This window comes from Trichosurus vulpecula, chromosome 1 (genome assembly GCF_011100635.1).
Source record: "Trichosurus vulpecula isolate mTriVul1 chromosome 1, mTriVul1.pri, whole genome shotgun sequence".
NCBI classification, from domain to species: Eukaryota; Metazoa; Chordata; class Mammalia; order Diprotodontia; family Phalangeridae; genus Trichosurus; species Trichosurus vulpecula.
Genome location: NC_050573.1, coordinates 157936253 through 157962571, shown reverse-complemented (window position 1 = coordinate 157962571; position 26319 = coordinate 157936253). Strand labels below are relative to the sequence as shown.

Below are 26319 nucleotides of genomic sequence, written 5' to 3'. Positions count from 1 at the left end.
TTGCTGCCTTCAGGCCCAGGACTCTATCCATTATGCCAGCGAAGTTTCCTATATTTCACTCCATCGCATACCAGCTAGGTCTAATAAAATGTCTTTTTCCCTTATGTAGACACTACCCAGCAATGGATCCCATATGCAGAATCCCCAGGTATCTGAGCAGCCATTCTAAAGTCTGAGAGAAGTTGAGAAGAAGTGGAAAGAGGAGGCCTAACAAAGATACGTATGGTCCCCTCGTGCTGTAAGGACTTTTTAAAAGCCAAATGCTTGATGAGAAACAGTAGGGAAAATAAGCTCCATCCTACGCTGCTAAAATTTCCATTAGTTTAGTCCCAAGGAAGTAACTAAGACCTTCGTATTAACCAAGTTTTTGGTTAATTGCAGGATACCTGAAGCCCTCCTGTAGGGAAATGGCAATATTCTGTGGAAAAGAAAGAAGAGTGAATCAAGGTAGATTTGTTGCTATAGTTAAGCCCTTTTTTTCTTAAACTCACTTTTATTTAATCTCTTCCTTTTAAGTAATTTTCTGTGATTTCTTTGAAAGCACTTATTCTAAAGATATGAATGACAGATCTAGATGAATAAAACAACGCTTCAAATACCTATGCAAATGGAATGTGGGTAAAATGAATAAATTAAATCCACAGATGCTTTCTAAACCTCATTTTTGCCAATAATTTCAAATCCCCCATCACAAATCGCAACTGTTAGCAATTAGCCAAACTGATTTATCTGAATTTTAGTTTATTTCTTTATCCTCTGATATAATTAGAGAAATGCCTAAGGAAACGAAGGATGAATAGGCTGGAAAATTCACAAACTGGATAATCAGCCGTTAAATAATTGAGGGCTAACAGTTTATTTTTTCACAACTGAATGTAGTAAATCCATTATAAACAGTTCTTGGTCTCTTTTAAATTCCTCTAAGGAGTATGGCTTACCATATTTTTGCAACTAGTATGATTCTGACAAATGAGTAGTTAATAATTGTTGGGATAAATTATGTCTGTGAATAGGGATAAAGAAATACACCTACATTTTCTAGGACAAAATATATTTTTAAAAGGAAGTTATTTCCATTTATCCATAACTTGTTTCCATACTTCGTCTGAAATACAAAAGAGGTCATTAAGAGGACTTGCCCTAAATCTGCTCCTTCCTAGTGTGGGCTACTGTGAAATAAAATCACAAATGACACAGACCAGTCAGAGAAGATACATCTTAACTAAAAATAATAATTACATGGAGGGAAAACAGGGAAACTTTTGAATAATTATCTTTATTAGTGTACTTTAAAAGGTACATTATAATCCTGAGCTACTGCATTTGTACATTAAACATAATTTACTCTTTGAAGCTTACACTTACTGTATTCCAGATTATCTTGAGTGTCTTCTTGACCAAATTAGGAACAGAAATATTTTTAAATATTTTCTTATTCCTGCAATACCTAACTAATTTACTCCAACCCCCATTACTTTAAAAACTACTAGCTTATAAAGAGCTCAGGACATTCTCTCTCAGATTTGCAAAAAAATTGTTTTCAAAATTGCAAAGATGGGCAGTGTGAGAGCTGGTCCCTTAACCCTTGTGAATTCTTAGAAAACTAAGTTGCTTCTTGTTGCTTATTCCACCTTATATAAAGTGGGTATTTAATTGACCAGCTATATTAGGATGGAGTGATAAGACTTAACTGTATACTCATCCTTTTAGCTAGCACAAAATGTCAATAACTCCTTTTCCGTATGACCAGTATAGCATGGCCCCCAAAGGGAAATTTTGCCACAATCAAATGACAAGAAGCAAACAAATGGAACCCTACCTTTTTTCTACAAGAGAGTTATGTATTACAAAACATTTTATGAAACACTTTCCCCAGACCGGGTAAAGGAACTCCTACAAATTATTAAAATTAAGTCCATGAATCTAGATCAGGGCTTTTTAGGACAGACAAATAAAATCAGAAAAAAACAACTTCTGGGATCCTTGAGAAGAGACATTTATCCAACATTTTCTCCTATAGTGGACAAATGATTTTTTATCATTCTATTTCAATGCTACCAAAATATTATTTCTTTCTACCTGAAAAACAAACATACAGTGTTTACAAATGTTTTCCTTATAGTAATAGTGTCACAGTATTCGAAAGTAGATTCAAACATTGTGTTTTGAATAAGGTCACTATGATCTTCTGTAAAAGTTACAGTAAATTCAGGCAGAATGCTTATTGCTTAGATCTTAAAGCAAGCCACTTTGATACAGCTGTAATTAAAATCTAAGTATGATTATGAGGTTATTTTTGAAACACTGATTAACATCTTGCTCTTAAACACTTAGATCATAAAGTAATGCAACAAAAAAATTTAAAATTATGAAAAGGAGATGTAAAACCTAAAATGTGAGTGAAAAATTTTAAAGTACCTTATAAGATACGTAAATAAACATGTAAACATAGCTTTATTATTCAGAACTTGGAAATCTAGCAGCAAAATAAATTCTTTGCATATAATGCAGTGCAATGGATATTTATTTTTTTAAAAAGGCCCTCCCCCCAACTTGGAACTACTGTACTTAGAATGGAATCCATCAAGGAAAATTATTTTTAAATGTCCACTTGTTTTATCCAGAACTACTAAAGATTCTCACCTGCAGCAATCTATCACTAGAAGCAAGCTTATGCAAAACTGTGTTCTGGATAACTGACTTTTATGGCTCCCCAGTAACAAGCTCGGATAAGGCAGATCAAGCCTAAGAGATAAGCAATTGCCCAAGAAACATAGGTTGCATGAAATCGTCTGGCAAAATCTTGTGTACCAACCTAAAATGAAAAGAAAAACAAAATAATTTAGGGTTAGAAAAATTGAAAAAAATGGCATCTTAAATGATGAAAAATGCATATTACTACTTAGCAAACTTTTATATTACTACTTAGCATCTAAAATATATCAACAGATAGAAAAAAATAACCATCCCCAAACAATATTTACTTGATATGAGGGTAAATTATAGTCAACCTAAAGTAGATGTTCTCAGATCTTTATTCGTTTATAAAAATATCTGCTGGCCACTAGCTTTATAAAATGATTAGACACAGATAAATTCTAAAAAGCATCCAGTCTATCTGACCAGAGGGGGTACAGGTAAGTACAGTAAATGATACCAAATTGAGTGAATTTTCCTTGAGAGACAGAGGATAACAAAAGTTAAAAGTTGGAAAAGGACTAATTTACTTCAGTCTTTGAGCCTTCTCTCTATGCCTACTAAGCTTTGCTCTTTTCTCAGACTGAATCCTCCCCACCCTGATATGGGATCTTTCTCTCTTAGCATGCATTAGGAAGAAAGAAAATTATTTTCTGTACTCCATACCTATAGTCCTCCCGTATCAACAGGAATGAGCCACAGGACAGTGGCAAAGTTAGTCCTAGCAAGAAGTAGAAGCCAACTGACTTCTATTAGTTCCACAGTGAAGTTTATGAGCCAATGGGTGGCTCAGAGGACTAAGAGATGGAAGTAACTTTAGGGGTCATCCAGTCCAGCTCCTCATTTTACAAATGAAGAAACTGAGGTCCAGGAAGTGAAGTGACTTGCCAAGGTCACACAAGTAGTTAAGGACAAATTTAAACCCAGATTTCTAAGACCAGAACTCTTTTTGCAATACCATAAAGCTACCCCTATGTTGTAGAGTTAAAATTAGAGAACTTTATTCATCTCACCATTAATATAACACTTACAGTTAATCCAACTCCAATGAAAATACATATCATTCCAATGGTAATATATGCACAGCAACGTCTTCGTGGAAGTGCACTACCCACTGAGGAACTGTGTGTACATAACAACAAAAGATATTCAACATCTAGGTTAAAATTCTTCTTTTAATCTGCTATCTTTCATATATACCTTTCATCTATATGCATGTATTGAATCCAATAAGCACTTTTCAAGTGCCTAGTAGGCACTTGATCAAGGAACCAAGTAGGCAGCAAGGAAACAAAGGGAAGAAAAGTCAAGAAACCTAATTGGGAGGATATGATGTAACTAGGTAAGCATATATATGGTCATTTGAGGAATTAGTAGAAAGTACTAATAACTAATTGGATAAATTTATAAAGACCTTGCCCCTAGACATGCACTACTATCCACAAAAGGGCAGAGGTAAAGGAGAGCTGTAAACAGTTCTTGGAGAAACAAAGAGGGTTGGTATTTTCTTTGAATGCTCTCTAGTACCAGATATAGGTTGAGGCACCTGGGCACCAGTGCTGCCCAATGACTAGGTACAGAATCAGAACTGGAAGAGAACTTTGAGGCCATCTAATCTAACCTGTACCTGAAAAGATACACACACACACACACACACACACACACACACACACACACACACACCCCACACACACACCACACCTCTTCTTCAATGTAAAGGTCCAGTCATGATATAAACTTTGTTTTAAGACCTCCACTAAAATTGGTGGGGAGGGATTATGTCACAATCCCAAACCTTGCAAGGCATCCCAACTGCACTCTTGGATGACTCTAATTATGAAGAATTGTTTTTTTATAGTTTCAGACCTAAATTTGCCTGTCTGTATCTTCCACCCATTGATCCTATTTCTTCTGTCAAGTGGCACACAGAACAAATCTAATTCTTTTATTCTCTTTAAATTGCTATTGATTTTTTTTGCCACTTTCATTTCCAAACATACCTCCCCCACCCAAAGTGCTAGCCATTGTAACAAAGATTAATAGGAAGAAAAAGAGCTTAGCAAAACTAATCAATTTATAAACCTAAGCTGACAGTATATCCACCAATGAATAAGCATTTATTAAGTACCAACAATCCTATAAGCCTGGCATAGTGCTATGCAATGCGTATAGTTAAAAAAGAAAGAGTGACAGTCCCTGTTCTCAAGTTTACTTTCAAATGGAAGAAATATGATTCTACATTAAGTCACCCTAAGAAAGAAGAGCTCATTTTCTCCTTTCCTCTTTCAAGCCAATCTCAGTCATGGTGATTATACAGTCTTCAGGTTTGAGAGGGATGGGGTATTTATTGCTTTTGTTCTTTCAATTTACACTGTTGTAGTTGTCACTGTATGTATTTTGTTGGTTCTGCTTATTTCACTTAACATTACCTCATATAAATCTCTTCTGAATTATTCATATTCATTGTTTCTCATGATACAGAAATACTCTGTTACATCCATTTAGCAAAATTCGTTTAGCTATTCCCCGATTGATGGATATCTACTTTGTCTTCAGCTCTTTGACACTGTAAAAAGACTGCTGTGATTCTAATCTTTCTCTCATGTAATCGTCTTTCATATAGTTGAAGACAGCTATCATGTCCACCTTGAGCCAGCTCTTCTCCAGGCAAAGCATCCCCTGTTCCTTCAACCAATTTTATGGTATGAACTTGAGGCCTTTTACCATCCTGCTTATGCTCCTCTGGGCATACTTCTCATCATCAATGTCCTTCTTTTAAAATGAACTTTACTGACTCTTTAAACAGAAGGTATGACAACATTGTTCAGAGAACTCAAAGTCATCCTTATGAAGACCAACTCTTATACCATGCTGTCATAAAATGATGCCCCCAGAGGCTTTTATACTAAATTATTATACTAAATTATTGTTTTATACTAAATAACCCTCCGACTCTTGTGCTTTTATATGCCCATACTACCATAGTACCATCATCAGGGAAGTCAGGAAAGGGAGTTAGTTTGAGAAGGAAGATGATGAGTTCAGCTTGAGTTATACCGAATCTTGAGGTACAAAGAGGGCATCCAGCTAAAAATTTCAAGTACGCACTTATACATGCGAGAATGAAGATCAGGAGAAAATTAGTAGAATATAGAGATTTAGAAATCACCTATAGAAAGATAACAGTTGAAAAGGTGGGAGTGGTTGAGATTTCTGAGAAAGACTGTATAAGGACTAAACAATGAGTCCAGGAAATGCTCACATTAAAGAAGTGGATGGAAGAAAAGCAGTTTGTAAAAGGGGACAGAAATGGAAGAGTAGTGTAATATTATGGAAGTCAAGAGGGAGTTTCAAAAATAAAGAAGACATCAGGGTTGTCAGGAAAGCTCAAAGAATACTAAGGGTTTATAATTTTGCTATGACTTAGAAGATTAAATCCTAGGTTGCTGCTTGAGTCATGGAGGTTAAAGGACTGATCCCTGCTGAGTTTGGAATCAGGATGACCCGGGTTCAAATCCCACCTCTACCTCTCTGTGGTTCTGAGCAAGTTACTTAATCTCTTCCTATATGTCTCAGGTAATGTTGTAGGCCTTACCTACTAACTCACAGACAGCCGTACCTGTGGAGGCCAAGGGAGAGAAGGACCGAGAAAAGGCCATTTGATTTATAAATTAGGTCACTTCTCATCCTGGAGAAAGACATTTCAATACAGTGGAGATAGTGGAACAAAGAATATATAAAGAATGACTTGTAAGAAAATGAAGGTAGTAAATATACATATGAAAAATTTCGACAGTGAAAGGTAGAAATACAGGAGAATAACTAGAATGGACAAGGATAAGGTGGGATTTCTCAGAAGACAGAATTAGACAGGTTAAGAAAAAAGAGACAAAATAAAGAGGAATGGAAATTGCAGAGAAAGGATGTCAAAGAACACCTATTTTGTTAATGTTTCTTAAATACTTTTTAATCTTTTGTGGAAACAATGCAGTATCAGACTATTATACTCCCCTACTTCACTATATGACTGGTTAATTTCCTTTTTCAATCACACACATACTGGACAACATATTTCACATCTACTTATTGAGCACAAGTCTCACTGGCAACGAGCCATGTTCTGTGCACATATACTGTGCACATTTCTATCACCCTTAGGTTTCATCTGCAACTGAGATTCTGCTGCAGCTTTGGCTAGAGTATTGATGAAAGAAGATGGGCTTTTGCAGCGTATTTGAATGGATGCCACACTTACTGAAATCCTAAAAACTGGAACATTGGCTCAAAGCTAATAGTTGGGGCTCGAGATGCATTGATGCCCCCCAGAAGAAAACAGGAGGGACATGCAGACAACAAAAACTTTGAGGACAGGGGCTTTGCATTCCCTCCTTTAAACACCAAGACTGGAAAACTTTTGTGATGTGGCAAGTAGGTACCCAGTGCTTCAATAAACTCTGACTTGAACTTTGAACTTGACACTATATTTTTATGTCTTGTAAAGGGGCAGGAAAAGCATGAAGATGTAATTTCTAACAGGGATACAAGGTAAAGCTGTGTATACATATATGTGTGTATATATATGTGTATGTATACACACACAAACACACACACACACACACACACACACACACATATATATATATATATACACATATTTTTTTCCAATCTCAAGGCCACATAGCAATCTATACTACAAAACTATCCATTTGAAGAATTGACAATTCAGAAACAAAATGTTTTTTTAATGTAATCAGATCCTTGATTTTTAAATAGTTGCAAATCAATAACTCCAAACTAGGACATAATTATTACTGCTTAATACTTCTCTAAAGAATTACCATCTGGCATATTTCCAGTATCAGGTCTCAGCCTGCCAAGTGCCCACCCTTTTAAAATAACTCACCAATCATATTGCAAAGCTGCCTCAACTTGGCAATATCTTGGAGATGAGCAAGTATTTTTCAAATGAAAAAATGCTTAAGTTCTTGTGTGGTTACTACAGAAGTTTTAGGCTGAGAGTACCATTATGCTTCTAAGTTATTGAGTGGTTGTGCTGTTGTTTTTTTTGGGGGGGGGTCTATTCTTGTAAACCAAGGCTTAAGTGTTTTTATCTGGGCTATAAATCACAGTCAAAGTGATGTCAAACTGGGCACTAACATTTTTTAATGTTTTATTGCTGCCTTTTTCTTTGACTATCAGTTTCCATAAGCACCCCCCCATCTGAATCCCCCCCAAATCTCTCCCTTATAACAAAAGAAGCAAAACAAGTTATTATAACAACTCTATCTGATAACATGTACAATATTATAAACCTTTCAATATAATATTAGACACATTTTTGGGCAGCAAGAACTCTAGGAGGTATTCAAATAAATTAATTAATTCCTCTGTCATTACTGAATCATTTCTCCATTCCTGGCATAAAGTCAATGTCCTGAAGTCTTCATCTATTGGTTGGTAGTTTATTCCAATAACAATATTGTTTCTATTTCTGTTGACTTTCACTCAAATGTTTTCCTCTCTGGTTCCTGGATGTCCTTACAAGTCTATCTTATAAGTGTGTGTGTGTGTGTGTGTGTGTGTGTGTGTGTATAAATATATATATATATATATATATATGTATACATATATATATATTTAACTCTGATACTCTTTTCACCTATTCAGTTACTTATAAATTAGGTTTTCTTTCCAAGAACCATACTCTAGTCATGGATTTCATCGCATTAAATCTCAATAACAGTCAAGTTGTCAAATTTATCCCTTTGCATTAGGATCTCTTCCCATTGTTAAGTATATTTCTGTACTGATATCCAAGGCCAAGGGTTTTATAGTCAGCTCCTGTGAATTTTGGAGCATGTCTTCTGCTACCCTTCATATATTTTAGCTACCATTGATGATATTAACATGATAATGATATCTTGTTTGATAATATGTGTCTCTATGGGGAAGCAAGAAGAAGAGGAGAAAAGGAATAAAGGGGGGGAATGAGAAAACAAAGAGGAATCAGAGATAGACCGCTCTTTCCTCTTTTTCAGCTTAAATCCATTTTAAAAAACTAAACCTGCAAGATTCCATGTAAATACATCTTTAGCTTCCCTTGTTAGGTGCACTCTATCCCTGACTGTGAGCCCGTCACTTGTATATTTTAAGCCTTGGTGAAGAAATGCCAACCTCTCATTTGCTCTTTTGTTAGACTAATCGGCTTTGATTGTTCTTAGATAAGCATCAGTGAGAGCAATCATAGGATGTGGGGTCCTGTAGGAAGTCAAAGCAACAGGAATCAGCGCATGATTGAGGGACTGAAATGCCATTATTCTATTCTGGAGAGAATGGCAAAAGTGGTAGCTGTGCAGTGGAGTACTACGGCTGACAATAACTGATCTCATACGAGGTATGAGAGAAAGGGGTTAGTGCTATGTAGGATCCTTATGTATTTTAGCTTCTCTCGATGATACTGATATGATATTGATATCGAGCTTGATAAGATGTGTTTCTATGGGGGCGAAAGAAAACAGGAAGGGAATAGGAAGAGGATCCTCTGTTCTTTGGCCATGAAAGTTCTACATGGTAGTACTCGTATATATATATATAATATATATATGCATGTATATATATATTATATTTAGGTAAGGAGAATCCCTGAACAAAATAGATTTTGGTGGCCTAGTATGACAGCAAATATGTACAGGAAGTGTGAGGTATGTTTGGAGTATTTTAAGGAAAAGGCTATCCACTAGTTCTGTTTATATGGAATGTATGTCAGTCACTGAACATTTAGTAAGCACCTGCTATGTTCCAGGTACTATGCTAAGAACAGGAGATAGAAATTAAAAAAAATAAAAGGAAAGACAGTCTCTGCCCTTAAAGAGGTTACAATCTAATGGGGTAAGACAAAGCTCAAAAAAAAAGGGAGAAGGGTCAAGTGATCAACATAAGGGCATAGTGGAGAGGTCAGTCAGAGAAGTCCTTGGGTAGTGCAGCCACGTGAAAAATGAGGAGATATCTGAGCCGAGCTCTTTCCTTAAATGGAGGTTCAGAATTCATGGCCCCATCCTCCAATCAGAGAGATCAGGGTAGTGATGAGGTAGAGTTCCAAGGCTGATCCTATAGGATGATGAAGTTTTCCAAATAACGAGCTTCCTGAGGGCATGATGGAGAAGTCAACTACTAGCAAGTCTTTGGAGATTATACGTACAAACTTTTAACTCTGAAGGAGATTGGGAAAAAGTTAGCAAAATCTTGGTGGAGAAAAATCATCTTACCCAATAGGCAGAGGCCTGCTGAAGTGGGGAAAATAAAACCAAAGCAGTAGCTTTCCTCTGTGGGGGCTCTCCTACCTGTGGCAGCTCTGACCAAAGTTGAAACTTGAGAGTAAATTACTCAAGGAGACACTGGTTTTAGCAAGAATCAAGAAGTTTAGAAGCATACTTTGAGACCTTCAAGGAGGCGTGAAGGATTTTAACCATTTATTACTGAGCCTGCTGAAGACTCAGAAGCCTGAGCAGAAGGTTCAGCGGAGTCAACATGTGGCATTTCTCATGCTTGCATATAAAGTTACTAGGAAAGATGATACAGGCTTTACTGCCTCATTTCTGATGTTGGAGTGAAGGTTTACCATAGATTGGTCCTTTGGAATGTGGAGGAGAAAGATGAGAAAATTCACAACCAATACTTCCTAAGCTTAGAGATCAGCTAAGAAAGTTCACTGCTAGCCCTTTATCCAAAGCTCAGGAAGGCCTCAAGTGGAACAAAGAATGATATGTTTGAATTCTGTCTGGAACCCTAACTAAGTGATAGAGTACAGCTAAGATATCTTGGTGTCTTATGTTAAATAGTGTCTTGTACCAATTCCCATCTCATACAAATTAGTTTAGATTTTGGGCAATCTTCCAGGCTACCAAATAGTACAGGAGAATAGTCAGGGCCCAACTACAACAATATATCACAACCATTTGTTGGAAACAGGGCAATTAGCTGGATTCTCTGGTGATTGGAGGGAGAGAACAATGCCAATTCAACCTAGCAGACTTCAAGAAGTACTTGTCCACTGGCAGAAGATGGGTTGTTAAGGCTACATGAGAGTTCATATGGAGAGGATCTGATCAAAATGTGGATGAAAGGGAAATCACATTTTTGTACTCTCCTGAGGGTCACTCAGAAGCCCTACAAAGACTTTCAGTGCCAAGATGGCAGAGTGAGGAAGAAACCCTCTGAAGTCCTCCCAAATTCCCTTCCAAATAACTATAAAACTACCTCAGAAATGCTTTAGGAGCAGGGAAGCAGCTTACCAGCCCAGCAGTAACGACCTGTCTCAATGGGATGGGAGGGGAGCAAGGTCCAAGAGGATTGGCAGCAGCAGCGTCACAGCAGGGGGCCTGCAGCAAGGCTCCATGCCTAGGTCAATCCACCAGAGAGGCCCTGTCCTACTGCAAACCAGCAGTCCCCTGTGCAGGTTAGCAGTCCCACCCCAGAAACCTCATCCTCAGCACAAGCCACCAGAGAGGCCTCTACCCCACTGCTGACCAGTAGTAAAGCCCTGCCCTGGGGCTGGCCAACAGCAAGACCACTGGGGCCTACCCACAGAAATTGTGTTTCCATAGCAACCCAGCAGCAAGGTCCCACCCCTGAAGCAGGCCAACAACTAAACTGCATACCCAAGGGAGGACAACTGGGAGGCCCCAACCTCAGTTTAAGCCAGAAGGAAAGCCTCCCTCCTAGAGAAAACAAGCAGCTAGGCCCCAAAACCCAGTGAAAGCCAGCAATAAGACCCAGAGTCCCAGCACAAAAAGCTTGGGACAGTGTAGGCCCAGAGCCCAACTCTCACATAAAAACACCAAGTCACACACAAAAAAGGGGAAAAAAGAGCAAAACACAAAGCAAAGACTTGACTATAGTTGCTATGGTGATAGGGAGGATCAAAGCATAAACTTGGAAGAGGACAGTAGTGTCAAATGGCTACAAGTGAAGCCCCAAAGAAAAATAGCAATTTGGTTTTAGGCCCAAAAAGAATTCCTGAAAGAGCTTAAAAAGGATTTTGAAAAGCAAATTAGAGAAGTAGAAGAAAAATTGGGAAAAGAAATGAGATTAATGCAAGAGAATCATGAAAAACACCAATAGCATGGGAAAAGACATACAAAAGTTTACTGAGGAAAATTACTCCCTAAAAAACAGAATTGGCCAAATGGAAGAAAGAAGTACAAAACTCACTGAAGAAAATAATTCTTTAAAAATTAGAATTGAACAAGTGGAAACTAATGACTCTATAAGACATCAAGATATAAGACAAAATCAAAAAAGTAAAAAAAAAAGAATATGAAATTTCTCACTGGAAAAACAACTGACCTAGAAAATAGATCCAGGAGAGATAATATAAAAATTATTGGACTGCCTGAAAGCCATGATAAAAAAAACACCTGGACAACATCTTTCAAGAAATTATCAAAGAAAACGGCCCTGATATATTAGAAGCATAGGGCAAAACAGAAACTGAAAGAATCCACTGATCACTACCTGAGAGAGATCCCAAAATGAAAACTCCCAGGAACATCATAGCCAAATTCCAGAGCTTGGAGGTCAAGGAGAAAGAACTGTAAGAGGCCAAAAAGAAACAATTCAAATATTGTGGAGTTACAGTCAGCATAACACGGGATTTGACAGCTTCCACATTAAAGAACGGAGGGCTTGGAACACTATATACCAGAAGGCAAAGGAGTTAGGATTAAAACTGAAAATCACCCTGTAAAACTGAATATAATCTTTCAGGGGGGAAATGGACATTTAATGAATAGAGGACTTTTAAGCATTTCTAATGGAAAGACCAGAGCTGAATAAAAAATTTGATCTCCAAATACAAAACTCAAGGGAAACATAAAAAGGTAAAAAAAAAAGATACAAGAAAGTGAAAAACTAAGAAATTAAAGCTAAACTGTTTATATTTCTACATGGCAAGTTAATATTTATAACTCTTAACAACTTTATTGCTATAAAAGCATTAAGAAGGAGTATATGTAGATAGAGCATATGGATGTAAGGTGACACTGATGGCATAATACACCCCCCCAAAAAATAAAGGAGTGAGAAAGAAAACTGCACTGGAAGAAGGAGGGAGGAGAATAAATGGGATAAATAAAGGAGGCATGAAAGAGCTATTATAATGGAGGAGAAGATGGGAGGGGGTGGCAGGCAAAGCTTAAATCTTACTCTCTTCAAAACTGGCTCAAAGAGGGAATAACATATATTCTCAGTTGGACAGAAAAATCTATCTTACCATATAAGGAAGTATAAAGGGATAGGGATAATAAAAGGGGGAAGAAGTGTATGAGGGGAAGAGTGTATAAAAGAGAGGGTATATTGGGGAAGGCAGTGATCAGAAGTAAAACACTTGAGATGAGGGAAAGGGTATGGGGTGAGAGAGAGAGAGAGATAACCAAAAAATAGCACGGAAAGAAACACATCATTAGTTATCATAACCATAAATGTGAATGGGATGGACTCACCCATAAAATGGAAGTGGAAAGCAGAATGGATTAAAAACCAGAAATATGCTGTTTACAACAAATGCATTTGAAGCAGAGAGATGCAAACAAAAGGCAAATGGCTGGAGCAGAATCTATTATGCTTCAGTTGAAGAAAGCAGGGGTAGCAATCATGACTTCAGACAAAGCAAAAGTAAAAAACACACCTAATTAAAAGAGATAAGAAAGGAAACTATGTTTTGCTGAAAGGTACCACAGACAACAAAATCATATCAATAGCAAACATTTATGTACCAAATGGTATAGAATCTAAATTTTTGAAGAAGTTGAATGAGTTACAGGTAGAAATAGATAATAAAATTATAGTAGTGGGGTATCTCAACTTTCTCCTCTCAAAACCAGATAAATCTAACCAAAAAACAAGAAGTAAAGGAGGTGAATAAAATTCTGGAAAAGTTAGATATGATAGATCTCTAGAGAAAACTGAATGGGGATAGAAAGGAATATACCTTTTTCTCAGCAGTACATGACACCAACACAAAAAAACCTCACAACCAAATGCAGTTTGCAGAAATAGTAAATGCATCCTTTTCAGGTCATAATGCAATAAAAAACATTCAATAATGGATGATGGAAAGAAAGATTAAAAATTAATTGGAAATTAAATGATCTAATCATAAAAAACAAGTGGGTCAAAGAACAAATCATAGCAACGATTGATAATTTCATTAAATAAAATAAAAACAATGAGACAACACACCAAAATTTATGGGATGCAGACAAAACAGTACTTAGGGGAACATTCATATCTCAAATTGCTTATGTTAATAAAATAGAGAAAAAGCAGATCAATGAATTGTGCATGCAACTAAAAAAAAACTAGAAAAAGAACAAATTAAAAATCCCCAATTAAACACCAATTTGGAAATCCTGAAAATTAAAGGCAAGATTAATAAAACTGAAAGTAAGAAAATCATTGAACTAATAAAACTAGAAGCTGGTTTTATGAAAAAACCCAATAAAATAAATAAACCATTGGTTAATTTGATTTTAAAAAGAGGGAAGATGAAAACCAAATAACCAATATCAAAAATAAAAGAGGTAAATTCCCTGCCAATGAAGAGGAAATTAAGACAAATTTTGGGAGCTATTTTGCCCAATTATATGCCCATAAATTTGATAGTCTAAATGAAATGGATTAACATCTATAAAAATATAAATTACCCAGATTAAAAAAAGAAATAAGATACTTAAATAGTCTAATGTCAGAAAAAGAAATTGAACAAGCCATCAATGAACTTTGTAAGAAAAAATCCCCAGGACCAGATGGATTCACAAGCAAATTCTACCAAACATTTAAAGAACAATTAATCTCAATACTATATAAACTCTTTGGAAAAATAGGCAAAGGAGTCCTACCAAATTCCTTTTTTTATGACACAAATATGGTGGTGATCCCCAAGCCAGGGAGAGCCAAAACAGAGAAAGAAAATTATACACCAATTTCCTTAACGAATATTGATGCAAAATTTTAAAACAATATACTAGCAAAGAGATTACAGCAATATATCACAAGGATCATAAACTATGACCAGGTGGGATTTATGCCAGCAATGCAGGACTGGTTCAATATTAGGAAAACTGTAAGCATAATTGGCCATATCAATAACAAAACCAGTAGAACTCATATGATTACCTCAATAGATGCAGAAAAAGCCTCTGACAAAATATAGCACCCATTCCTGTTAAAAACACTAGAGAGGACCACATCACACCTATCAGATTGGCTAACATGATAAAACAAGAAAATGATAAATGTTGGAGAAGATGTGAGAAAGGTAGAACAGTAATTCATTGTTGGTGGAACTGTCAGCTGATTCAACCATTCTGGAGAGCAATTGGAACTATGCCTAAAGGGCTACAAAAACATACATACCCTTTGACTCAGCAATACTGCTTCTAGGGCTGTATCCCAAAGAGATTGTAAAAATGGGAAAAGGACCCACATGTCCAAAAATATTTATAGCTGCTCTTTCTGTGGCAACCAAGAACCGGAAATTGCGGGGATGCCCATGAAGTGGGGAATGGCCGAACAAGTTGTGGTATATGAATGTAAGAATGTAAGAAATTATGAACAGGTGGACTTCAGAAAAACTTAGAAAGAGTTATATGAACTGATGATGACTGAAGTGAGCAGACCAAGGTGAACACTATACACAGTAACAGCCACAGTGTGTGATGACTGATTTTGATAGACTTAGCCCTTCTCAGCAATGCAAGAACCTAAAACAATTCCAAAGGACTCATGATGGAAAATGCCCTTCACATCCAGAGAAAGAACTATGGAGTCAGGATGCAGAGCGAAGCAGACTATTTTCTTTTTCGTTTTGTTTTTCTCTCTCATGGTTTCTCCCATTCATTATAATTCTTCTATGAAATATGACTAATGTGAAAATGTGTTTAATAGGAAGGTATGTGTAGAGCCCATATCAGATTGCATGCCATCTTGGAGAGGGAGGGGGAAGGGAATGTTGGAAGTGAATGTTGAAAACTAAAAATAAATAAATTAATGAAAACCCACTAGAGAGCATAGGGAAAAATGGGGCTTACTTTAAAATGATGAGCACTATTTATCTAAAACCATGAGCAAGCATTATCTGCAATAAAGACAAGCTTCCCACTACAATCAGGGTGAAGCAAGGGTGCCCGTTATTGCCTCTACTATTTAATATTGTACTAGAAGTGTTAGCTAAAGCAATAAGAGAAGAAGAAATTAAAAGAATTAGAATAGGCCACGAGGAAACAAAACAATTACTCTTTGAAGATGATATATTATACTTAGAAAATGCTAGAAAATCGACTAAAATCTGTTTGAAATTATCAACAATCTTAACAAAGTTGCAAGATCCAACTTAACTTCTTAAGGTACCACAGGAATGGACAGCTGTAAATGCTGAGCCACTCTTAGTGATATTTGAAAGATTATTTAAAGTGGGAGAGGCGCCACGAGATGGGAAAAGAACAAATGTTGCCTGGTTTTAAAAATGGAAAGAATATAGTCTAAAAACCAAAAATGCCAGGGAACCTGTCTATTATTCCTGGAAAAGTAATTAAAGATATCATTGACGAACTTCTGGAAAGGGAAATAGTGATTACAAAGAGCCAACATGGCTTCGTGATGTAAGCAGCTAGGTGGCCCAGTGGCCTGTTGTCAAAAAGTCCTGAGTTCAGATCCAGCCTCAGCCACTTACTATCTAAATGCTTATTCCTTCCCATGACGGACAGGTCATGTGAAATCTCATTTCTTTTTCTGACAGGATTAGTAAACTAATAGATAATGCTCATGCTATGAATAGAGTTTATCAGATATTAGCAAGGCTTCTGATATATTATCCCATATTATTCTTTTAGAGAAGATGAAGAAATGTAGATTAAAATAAGAAAATAACCATATCGATTCAGAGTTGGGTAGATTATTGGACTCAGAGAGTAAGCTTTTAATGAATGGTTCAATGTCAGTCAATCTGGCAAGAGGTCTCCAGTGAAGTACCTCAGAGACTCTGTACTTATTATCATTTTTATTGGCGACTTTTTAAAAAAGCCACAACGTCATGCTTATTGAATTTGCAGAAGACAAAAAGCTGTGAGGGAGCTACACAAGGCATGACAGGATCCAAAAGCATCTTAAAAAGCTAGAACACTGGGCTGAATCTAAGAGTCAGCTAGGAGGCACAGTAGATAGAGCTCTAAGCCTGGAGTCGGGAAGACCTGAGTTCAAATTTGACCTCATACACTTACTAGCTATGTGACCCTGGGCAAGTCATTTAACTTCTGTTTGTCTCAGGTTTGTCATCTGTAAAATAGGAACCTACCTCCCAGGGTTGCTGTGAAAACCAAAGCAGATAATATTTGTACAGTACTTTCTAAATCTGAAAATGCTACATAAATGTTAACTGTTATCGTTACCTATTGGAAAAAAGAAATCCAATAGAGATAAGTATAAAGTCTTGCATTTGGATAAAAAAAAATCAACCTCAGAAGCGCAAGATTAGGGAGGCATAGATAGCGGTTGTTCTGAAAAAGATGTAAGGACCTTAGTGGACTTCAAGCTCAATACAAGTTCACAGTGTAGTGCGGGACGCCAAAGAGCTAATGTAAGCTTGGGCTGAACTAAGACAAGAGCTTTAAGGAATAGAGAGGAGTGGACATAATCTCACTATACTTTCTCTCTAAAATTATTTCCATTTTATCCCATATATATTTTATTTCCATATAATTATTTGTATGTTGTCACCCAATAGACTGTGAACTCTTTGAGAACAGGACTTTTTTGTTGTGTGTTTGCTGTTCTTTGGATCCCCGGTGCTTAGAAAAATCTCCATTACACGAAAGCTCGTTGACTTGACTTGTTGATGGTACTATGTCCTCGTCAGACCACATCTGGAATATTGTGTATAGTTCTGGGAGCCACAGTTTGAGGACATTAGTAAGCTGGAGACCCAAAGAAGGGAATCAAGATGGTAAAGGACCTTGCATCCACATCATGACGATCAGCTGAAAGAACAAGGCATGTTTAGCGTGGAGAAGAGAAGGCTCAATGTGAACATGATACTTATTCTAAAGTATTTGAAGGGTTGTCCGAAAGGCCTCAGATGCTTACTAGCTGTGTGACCCTGGGCAAGTCACTTAGCCTCTGTTTGCCTTAATCCACAGGAGAAGAGAATGGCGAAGTACCCCAGCATCTTTGCCAAGAAAGCCCCATGGACAGTATGGGTGTGCTATGGTCCACGGGATCATGAAGAGTGAGATACAACTGAACAATAACACATGGAAAAGTGATTAGACGTGGGCCCCAGAGTTCAGAACTAGGAGCAAAAAGTGGAAGTTTAAGCAAACTTTGGCCTAAAGCTATAGAAAACTTCCTAAAAATTAGAACTATCTTAAAGTGGAATGGGCTGCTTCAAGAGGGGATAGGGGCTGTCTCTTTGAAGAACTTAGAGTTCAGAAGACCACTCATCAGGTATGTTATTGTGGGCATTCCTCTGGCCTAGATGGGTGCTGAGGCTCCTTCCACTGAAGCGGACAAAGTCTTTTCCTTTCACAGCCTTTTAGAAATATTAAGAAAGCATGTTAAGTTATCCTAGTCTGAAGCCTTTGGATAAATTTGTAAGAGAAATCCTTAATAATCTTTAGAAATTTCTGAAATGATGTCTTGCTCTCCTCCCTCTAAGTCACCCTGGAAGTGCATCTCCTTTGAAGCAGTTAGGGCTTGTGACCCACTGAGGCCAAGACCAAGGGGACCCTTGATTGATCCACTTAAGAAGAGTAGACTGTTTCCCAGGACTCTGAAGAAATGAGGATGATGATCCACCAAACAGAAGAAACGAGTCTCTTTAATTATGTTATGTCACCTGTGACCAGCTGTCCAGGAAGAGCTCGTGAAGAGATTAGTCATAGAGGAATTGAGTGGTTTTAAGAAAATGATTTTCCAAGGTCATGACCAAAAGATTAAGTGATTACTTTTCTGTTAAATGAAGAAAAACGTTAATCTTTACCTTACTCTTGGTTATATAATGTTTTATCATTTTGTGAGATTATCTTGTGTGGTGCTATATCCAAGGGCGTGGGGGCACTCAGTTAGTTTGGATAGTTCTCCCTCTAATCAAGAAATGCATGGATTCTGACTACAGTAAAGAGTGTACTATTGTGCAGCTTTTTCTTCAATATTTCTAACTCTTACATAGTGTGATTTTGTGAAATGAATGCTCCTTATTTATGTATTTATGTGTTAGGCATTATGGGGATTTTGAAAAGCATGGAGATAACTGTGTTCCTCTGGAATCCTGAAAATAATTTCACTATGTTTTCGATTTGTCTTTGAAGAAAGAGCATTCTGAAAAAAACATCTATTTTCTTCATTTGTATACTGTTTTATTCTAAAATTTTAAAAGATCTACTAGAGAAATATTCATACTGGCAATGAGTAATCATATGATAGAAACAAAATCTTGCTTAAATGAATTAAGAACACATGCCTAGCCTCACACGTTGAGCATGTGATTAGAATGCTATAAACATTCTTTTTTGAAATGGTGCCAAATATTTAAGCACTTCCATTCCACTGGCATTTCTCTGCAAAGTATTACAATATCCAAAGCTTCTTTCAGAGTTCTTTTAATTAACATACTGGCTTGTGATTATAACTTAAACATTAATAGGCTAGTCAGGGCTTATTAATGATTTTTTAAAAAATAATTGGTAAAATAGTGACATTTTCTTTAAGAAATGATCAAAACCTTGCCAGCATACTGTTGTAGAGGAAAAAAGGAATGGCTTTATTAATATCTACAGAGGAATTTTCTTGAAATATCTAACGTTTTGCTTAAATTATCATTAGTCTGTGTTTGTGTGTATGTCACTATGGATATTTAAAACTGCAAAGCCATCAGCAAATACTGATGCTTCCCAAAGATTTTACTCCACCAAAAAAATAGAATTAAGGTCAAAATAAGCCTTTTTTATCTTGAGAACTTTGCTGGTTCCAATAGTGACCTAACATTAGGTGAAATCCATTATTGTCACATAGCAATAAGCAAATCAGCACTGGTTAAGTTCTGCACCAGGGGTCATAAGGAAAACAGTCATCTGTTATTTATCATCAATAGAAAAAACATTCAGAATGAGGGAGGTAACAGTCCTGCTGCACTCTCAAGGTCATATCTGGAGCTTTTGGCTCAGTTTACACACGACAGTTCAGGAAGGATAATGACAAGCTGGATGGCATTCTGAGGGTGACCAGGATAGTGGAGGACATATCATATGAAGACTGACTGGAACAGTGAATAATAATGGTTATTATGAACAGTAATAATAACCAGCACTTATGTAACATTTTAAGACTTGCACAGTGATTTATAAATATTATCTCATTTGATCCTCACAACAATCCTGGAAAATGGGTGTTATTATTATCCCCCATTTTACAATGGTAAAAGCAAGACAGACTGAGATTAAAGGACTTACTTAGGGTCACACAGCTAGTAAATATCTGAGGCTGGATTTGAACTCAGGTTTTTCTGACTCCACTGCTTTGTCCACTGCGCCACCTGACTGCCTCTAAGATAAGATCTGTGTGTCTGTGTGTATACATACATACACATATGTGTGTATATATACCTTATACATGTATATATATATATACACATACATAATATATGTATATAATTGATGGAGGGGAGGACAAGAATCATAACTCTAAATAAATATTTGAAGAACTGTTATGTGAGAATGGCATGAGGGACATAACTACTTATAATGGATGGAAATTGTAGAGAGGCAGATCTCAGATAGTATGGGGGTGGTGGGAGGGAACCTTAAGAAAGCCATCCAAAAGTGGAATGAGCTGCAGAGAGTTTCCCCTAACTGGAGGTCTTGAAGAGGAGGTTGCATGACTGCATGACTACTTGCTGGGAAGAGGAGATTCCTGCTCAGCTACATGGGGTATTAGATGAACTCTGGCATCCTTTCTCATTGCAAGACCCTGTGATTCTACAGTGAGCCTTGAGATGTTATCTAAAAACATTCTTCATCACAACAAATCACCCAGTCCCAATCTGAGGGCCAGACGGAACATCAGGGGCCAGTGGGGCAAGTCTCTTATTTTTAGAGATGAGGACATTGAGATTTAATGACTATGAATGATTACCAAACCTACATGTCCAATTCTGAAGGAAGCTCTAATAAAAAGAATTCATCCCCGGCCCAGAAATAATTAGGAACTAAATAGAGGCAACAAAGTTTTGGGGACAAGGTCCTTGATTCACATATGGGGAATAGATACACAGATATAGTCTGCTTAATCCAAATTAATTCACATTACACTTGTCTGTTGTGAATAATCATATCATGTTCTCTCCTAGTAGACTTGACATTTCACATATAGATAACTACACTGGGGTATTTTTGTAGTAAGGTAAGTAATCTTTTTGAGAGAAAGAATAGAGACAGGAAAGCAGGAGTATGAAGACTGAATTTTGTGGAACAGCCACATTTTTATATAAGAGAAGACAATCACAGGACCATCTACTCTAAGCCAGAAAGGAGTTTCAAAGACACCTAGTTCAACTCCTTCATTTTATGGATGATGAAATTGAATCCAACAGGAGTGCCAAAGTTGGGATATGAACCCAGATACTCTAAGTGCAAGGCTCTTTCAGTGGCTAGCTAAAGGAGACAGACAATTATCAGTCAAGTAAAAGGAGAAAAAGAATCAACAGAAAATTGAGGAAGGTTAGATTTTCAAAAGGGAGAGGCAGGCAAGAGGGGTATTATACACAATAGTGTCAAAGGCTGCTAAGAAAAGTCAAGGAAGATAAGTACTGGAGAAAAGTCACTGGATTTGACAATGAGAGGGTCATTCTTGACCTTTGAGAAAACAGCGTTAGAGATAAAAAAGAAATCAGGAGATTAAGGAGAGAATAGGTATTGAGGAAATGGAAGCAGCTAGCTCTAGGCAGCTATAGGCATCAAACACATGCCTGGAAACACTCCCAAGTGTGGTTTGAAACAGATTAAACTGTAACTGGGAAATAGTTAATAAATAAAACATAGGTGACATTACATTTTAAAACTAAGTCAAATAAGCAGGCTTCAGGAATCCTTATGTATAGATAAATCATTTTTATTTGAGTTTGACATCACTGGTGTAGTAGACAGAGTGCTGAACCTGAAGTCAGGAAGACCCAAATTCAAATCCAGCCTCAGATGCTTGTTAGCTTGTATGACCTTGGATAGGTCACTTAACCCTCTGTTTTCTTCAATTTCCTCAACTGTAAAGTGGGGATAATCATAGCACCTCCCTCCCAGGGTCATTGAGAGGATCAAATGAGATAACATTTGCATGATTACTGCGGTGGTGGTTTCTTAGAAAAACCACTATAACATTGTTCACTGAAACCTGGGAAAAGGAAGAACTTGTGAGGGATGGAGATGTACTAGCAATCTACACACATCTGAGGGGATTCCACGTGAAAGGGAAATGAGACTTATTTTACTTGGTTCCAAAGGGCAGAACCAATCAACAATGTGTAGAAGTCGCATAGACACTATGTATGTGAATAAAAGAAAATATTTCCAGCAATTAGAGCTGTCCACAGGAAGAATGGAATACCTCCAAAGGCAGTGAGTCCCCCATCACAGGAGGCCTTTCAACGAACGTCTTCCCACCTCACTTCTGGCTCTCAGATTCCCTTGTTTCCTTCAAATCTCTGCTCAAGTGATATCTAGAATACAAAATCTTTCTGGATCCCTCCAGTTCCTGATGCCCTCCTTCCCCAAAGTTTGCATTTCTTTGCACATACGTATGTGTTCAGAAGTTGTCTACTCTGGTAGGACATAAGCTCTTTGAAGGGTGAGACTGTTTTATTTTTATCTTTGTATCCCCCGCTTTTAGTACACAGTAGGCACTTAATAAATGCTAGTTGCTTGCTTGTTTGATATTCATTCCCAAGGTATGATGGTTGGTAATTTCACAAGACAAAGAAGCTTACAAGTTTTGCTACTATGAACACGCAACCTATATAAGGTCTTTATCTCAAAATGACAACATAAATATGGAAGAGGGTAAAGGGGACAGAAACTAGCAATGCTCTATAGAATACTTCATAAAACAGCTTTGCTCTTCTCCCAAATCCTAGCACATTTCAGGATAAATCCTGGCTTATTTCAAAATATGGCAAATCTCCAAGACCATTAAAAAAAAAGTCCCAATTAGGTTACTGTAGATTTTTAAAATTCTTTTTTTCACCGAAATTGATTACACCTGCAGAGAATGATGATCAGATCAAATCACTTTAAATTCACATCAGAATACATTAATTAAGTTTAAAGGCATATTCCTGCAAGTTTTTCTAGGTTTGAAAAAAGCACTGGGGACATCCTCCCATCTGTCTGTAATCGGTATCTCTCTAAAGTGACAATTCTGAGCTCTTCCAATTGAGCTGGCATTTCATTTCCCATTGTCTTCCACTGGTAAAGAACTTACATTTTTTTGCAGTGTGGGCATTTTGCTAGAGTGTTGAACCTCAGTTCCATCCACTGTAAAACAAAAAAAAAAGAAAATGAGAGGAAAAGCTGGAAAAAAATCAGACCTGAGAAAATATTTACATTACAATGTCACCAGGGATCACTGCAAAACATTCCACTTCTCATGCTTTCTCAAGGTCTGCCTCCCCCAACTCTCAGCTTATTCCTTAAATGGAATAGCTTTGGCATTTTCTCCATGACACAGTTCCCATGACTTTCCCCAGCCTCTTTGACGTAATCCAGGTTCATTTTACAACCTAGGCTGAATGCAAAGCCGTAATTAAGGTCATTTCTTTCAGTTTTAGGACTGTGCACGCTCCTAGTGGGCTGGGACAAATATCCTGTCCTAAACAATGAACCCTTGCACCTAGTGACACTATTCATCCTGAAGGCTCCTTTTCTCTGTTTCCTCTGCCCTGCCTCCCTCATACTCCTCCATAATCTTTATAGTCAGTACTTTACAGAAGCAAATCTTTAGGTCCCACACTGCACTGAAATGACCCAATTTACAGTAACGTAACAAAGAAAAATAAGCTGCAAAAGTCAGATTAGTATAAGAGTGTTTGGCAAGGTATTTGAGAGGAAGCTAGGAGCCTGGTTTTAGTCCAGTACTCCTTTTAATGATGTCAACCAAGAGACACTTACTACCCTCCTGTTTCAGGTTCCCTACCCGTAAATGCAGAGATTGGGATCTGTTACTTATCTCTCAAGGATGGTATTTAAATGCCTAAATGGCTTGTATCAATTAGCTGTTTGTAGGCTTTAGAAAGGAGAGAATATAAAGTTTCAAATAAATTTTCATCACACCTAGAATATTAATCACCATTGCCATTTTCTATTATTCTGCCTTCCACTGAAGAGGTAGTTTCATTTACATTCACTGGGGAAATTTTTAAATAGCTTAAGAGTTCTCTTCCACCAAAGAAATTATTTGGCTTTATTGAAATAATTATTTTGATTTGGATCCAAAATTCATTTATCTTTTTTTTTAGAATTTTTGGATCCTCATTTTCTCTGGTGCTCCAAAGTTATACAAATTCAAATGCCTACACAATAGGGGACGTAGTTGAGCAATGCCTTTTACTGGGCATTTCTTATGCCCTTGAAGGGGAACTTCAGAAATAGGAACAAACCTGTCTTCATTTGCCCAGATTCTTTTTTTTTTCTTTCAAGGAGTTAGCTAGCCCTCAATTGTTTTTTCTTTGTTGGTCACAAATGTAAGCCAACTGACAATAAGCCTTGTACCTCCAACTCACAAAAAGGGGATTCTTTTCAATAACCAAGAATGTCAAGCCAAGCTTCATGATTGTAATGTTCTATTCCTGTAAGAAGCTGTAATAATTTGTGCTACGTATTTTGCTCACATTATAGAAATAGTTTCACTGATGCTGTGTCACAAATCCTCTATACGATCAAATTAATTAGTCAATAAACATTTATTAAGCCCTACCATGTGTCAGGTGCTATGCTAAGCTCTGTGGATACAAGTCAAAAGCATAATAGTTTCTACCCACAATAAGCTTACAATCTAGCTGAAAGAGACAGTATACACGTAAGTAGGTGGATACAAAATGAAATAAAGGTTATATAGAGGAAAGGGATGGTATCAGCATTTGGGGAGATAGTGGTATGCTAACTACATAACTGGTAAGCTGAACTTTGAAGGAAATTAGGGATTCTAAGATACAGAGGTAAGGAGGAAGGGCATCCTAGGTATGGGGACAGCCAGTACAAAGTAAGGATATGGTATGTGTAGTGCTATGTATGAGGACTAGTAAGAAGGCCAGTGTGAGTGGACAGTATATGTGTGAAGGGGGATAATATGTAATAACAGTGGAAGTAGGATTTAGGTCATGAAAAACTTTAAATGCAAAGGGAGGAGATTATATTTTATGCCCAGAGGTAATAGGGAGCCACAGTGGTTCATCAAATAGGGAAGTGACATGCACTTTGGAAAATATAGTTTCACAGCTCTATGGATTACAGACTGAACTAGGAAGAAATAAGGCAGGGAGATCTCTTGGTTGGCTATATCCAGGTAATAAAGGCCTGAATGCAGATAAGGGTGCAGATGGGAGAGATGTTATGGAGGTAGAAATGAAAAGATTTAGCAACTGACTGGATAAGTGGGTAAGACTAAGGAGTCAAGGCTGATACTAAGGTTATTAAACTAGCTAAATGGAAGGACAGTGGTGCCCTCAAGACTAAAAGGGACATTCAGAAGAGGGATGGGTTTGGGGGGGAAGGATAACAAGGTCTGTTTTAAATATAATGAGTTTGAGATGCCTTGCAAAAATTCTTTTCTGTAGTTCCTGCACTTAGCACAGTGCCCAGCACATTGTACGTCCTTAATAAAGATTTGTGTATGATCAGTAATACAGTCCAAAAAGTAGATAGGCAGTTGTTGGTGAAGGAATAGAGCTCAGGAAAGAGACTAAATGCATGCATGTATGCATGCATGTGTGTGCGTGCGTGTGTGTGTGTGTGTGTGTGCGCGTGTGCACAAATCATTAGCATAGAGAGAGTTAAACTCATGTGAGCTGATGAGATCACCAAGGAGGAGAATAAAAGAAAGAAGAGAGGAGGGGCAATGGCAGTACTTTGATTTACAGAAACAGGAGGTATGGTATGGTTGATGATCCAGCAGAGGCTGACAAGGAACAGTCAGAGAGGTATGAGAAAAAGGTAGTCAACAGTCTCAAATGCTAAAGAGAGGTAAAGGATAAAGACTGACTAAAAAAAGTAAGAGATTATTGGTAATTTTGGAGAGCAATTTCAGTTGACAAAGTTGGATCCCAAATTGCAAAGGATTGAGAAATGAGAGGCCAAGAAGTGGAAATAAGGGATGTAAATAGCTTTTCCTATGTTATCTGGCAGACTGATCAAAAAGGATGACTGATTTTTATTTGTTCGGTATGGCAATTTTATCTTGCTGGATTTGGAATATTACACTTCCCACTTTATAGGCCATGAACTTAGGTATTCATTCCATATCTAAGAGAAGACGAATGGCCTAACAGGTCAATCATGGGACCACAAAACAAAACTTGGGAATTAAAAT

The 26319-nt window shown here is 37.2% G+C and overlaps 1 protein-coding gene across 2 annotated transcripts in view; it reads right to left on the bottom strand.

Moving 5' to 3' along the window:
* Positions 1-396: 396 nt before the first annotated feature.
* The window catches only part of PIP4P2 (phosphatidylinositol-4,5-bisphosphate 4-phosphatase 2), a 76060-nt gene continuing 50137 nt past the window's right edge, over positions 397-26319 (bottom strand). Inside the window, exons 5-8 of one of the 2 annotated variants that reach the window (XM_036740778.1) lie at positions 23218-23270; positions 3729-3819; positions 2644-2815; positions 397-418 (exon numbers count right to left, since the gene is read on the bottom strand). In XM_036740778.1, the coding sequence (XP_036596673.1) occupies positions 2672-2815; positions 3729-3819; positions 23218-23270 (288 nt within the window). In that variant the 3' untranslated portion in view covers positions 397-418; positions 2644-2671. Of the gene's footprint in view, positions 419-2630; positions 2816-3728; positions 3820-23217; positions 23271-26319 lie in introns of those variants that run through there. The other variant, XM_036740777.1, reaches the window with a different exon arrangement.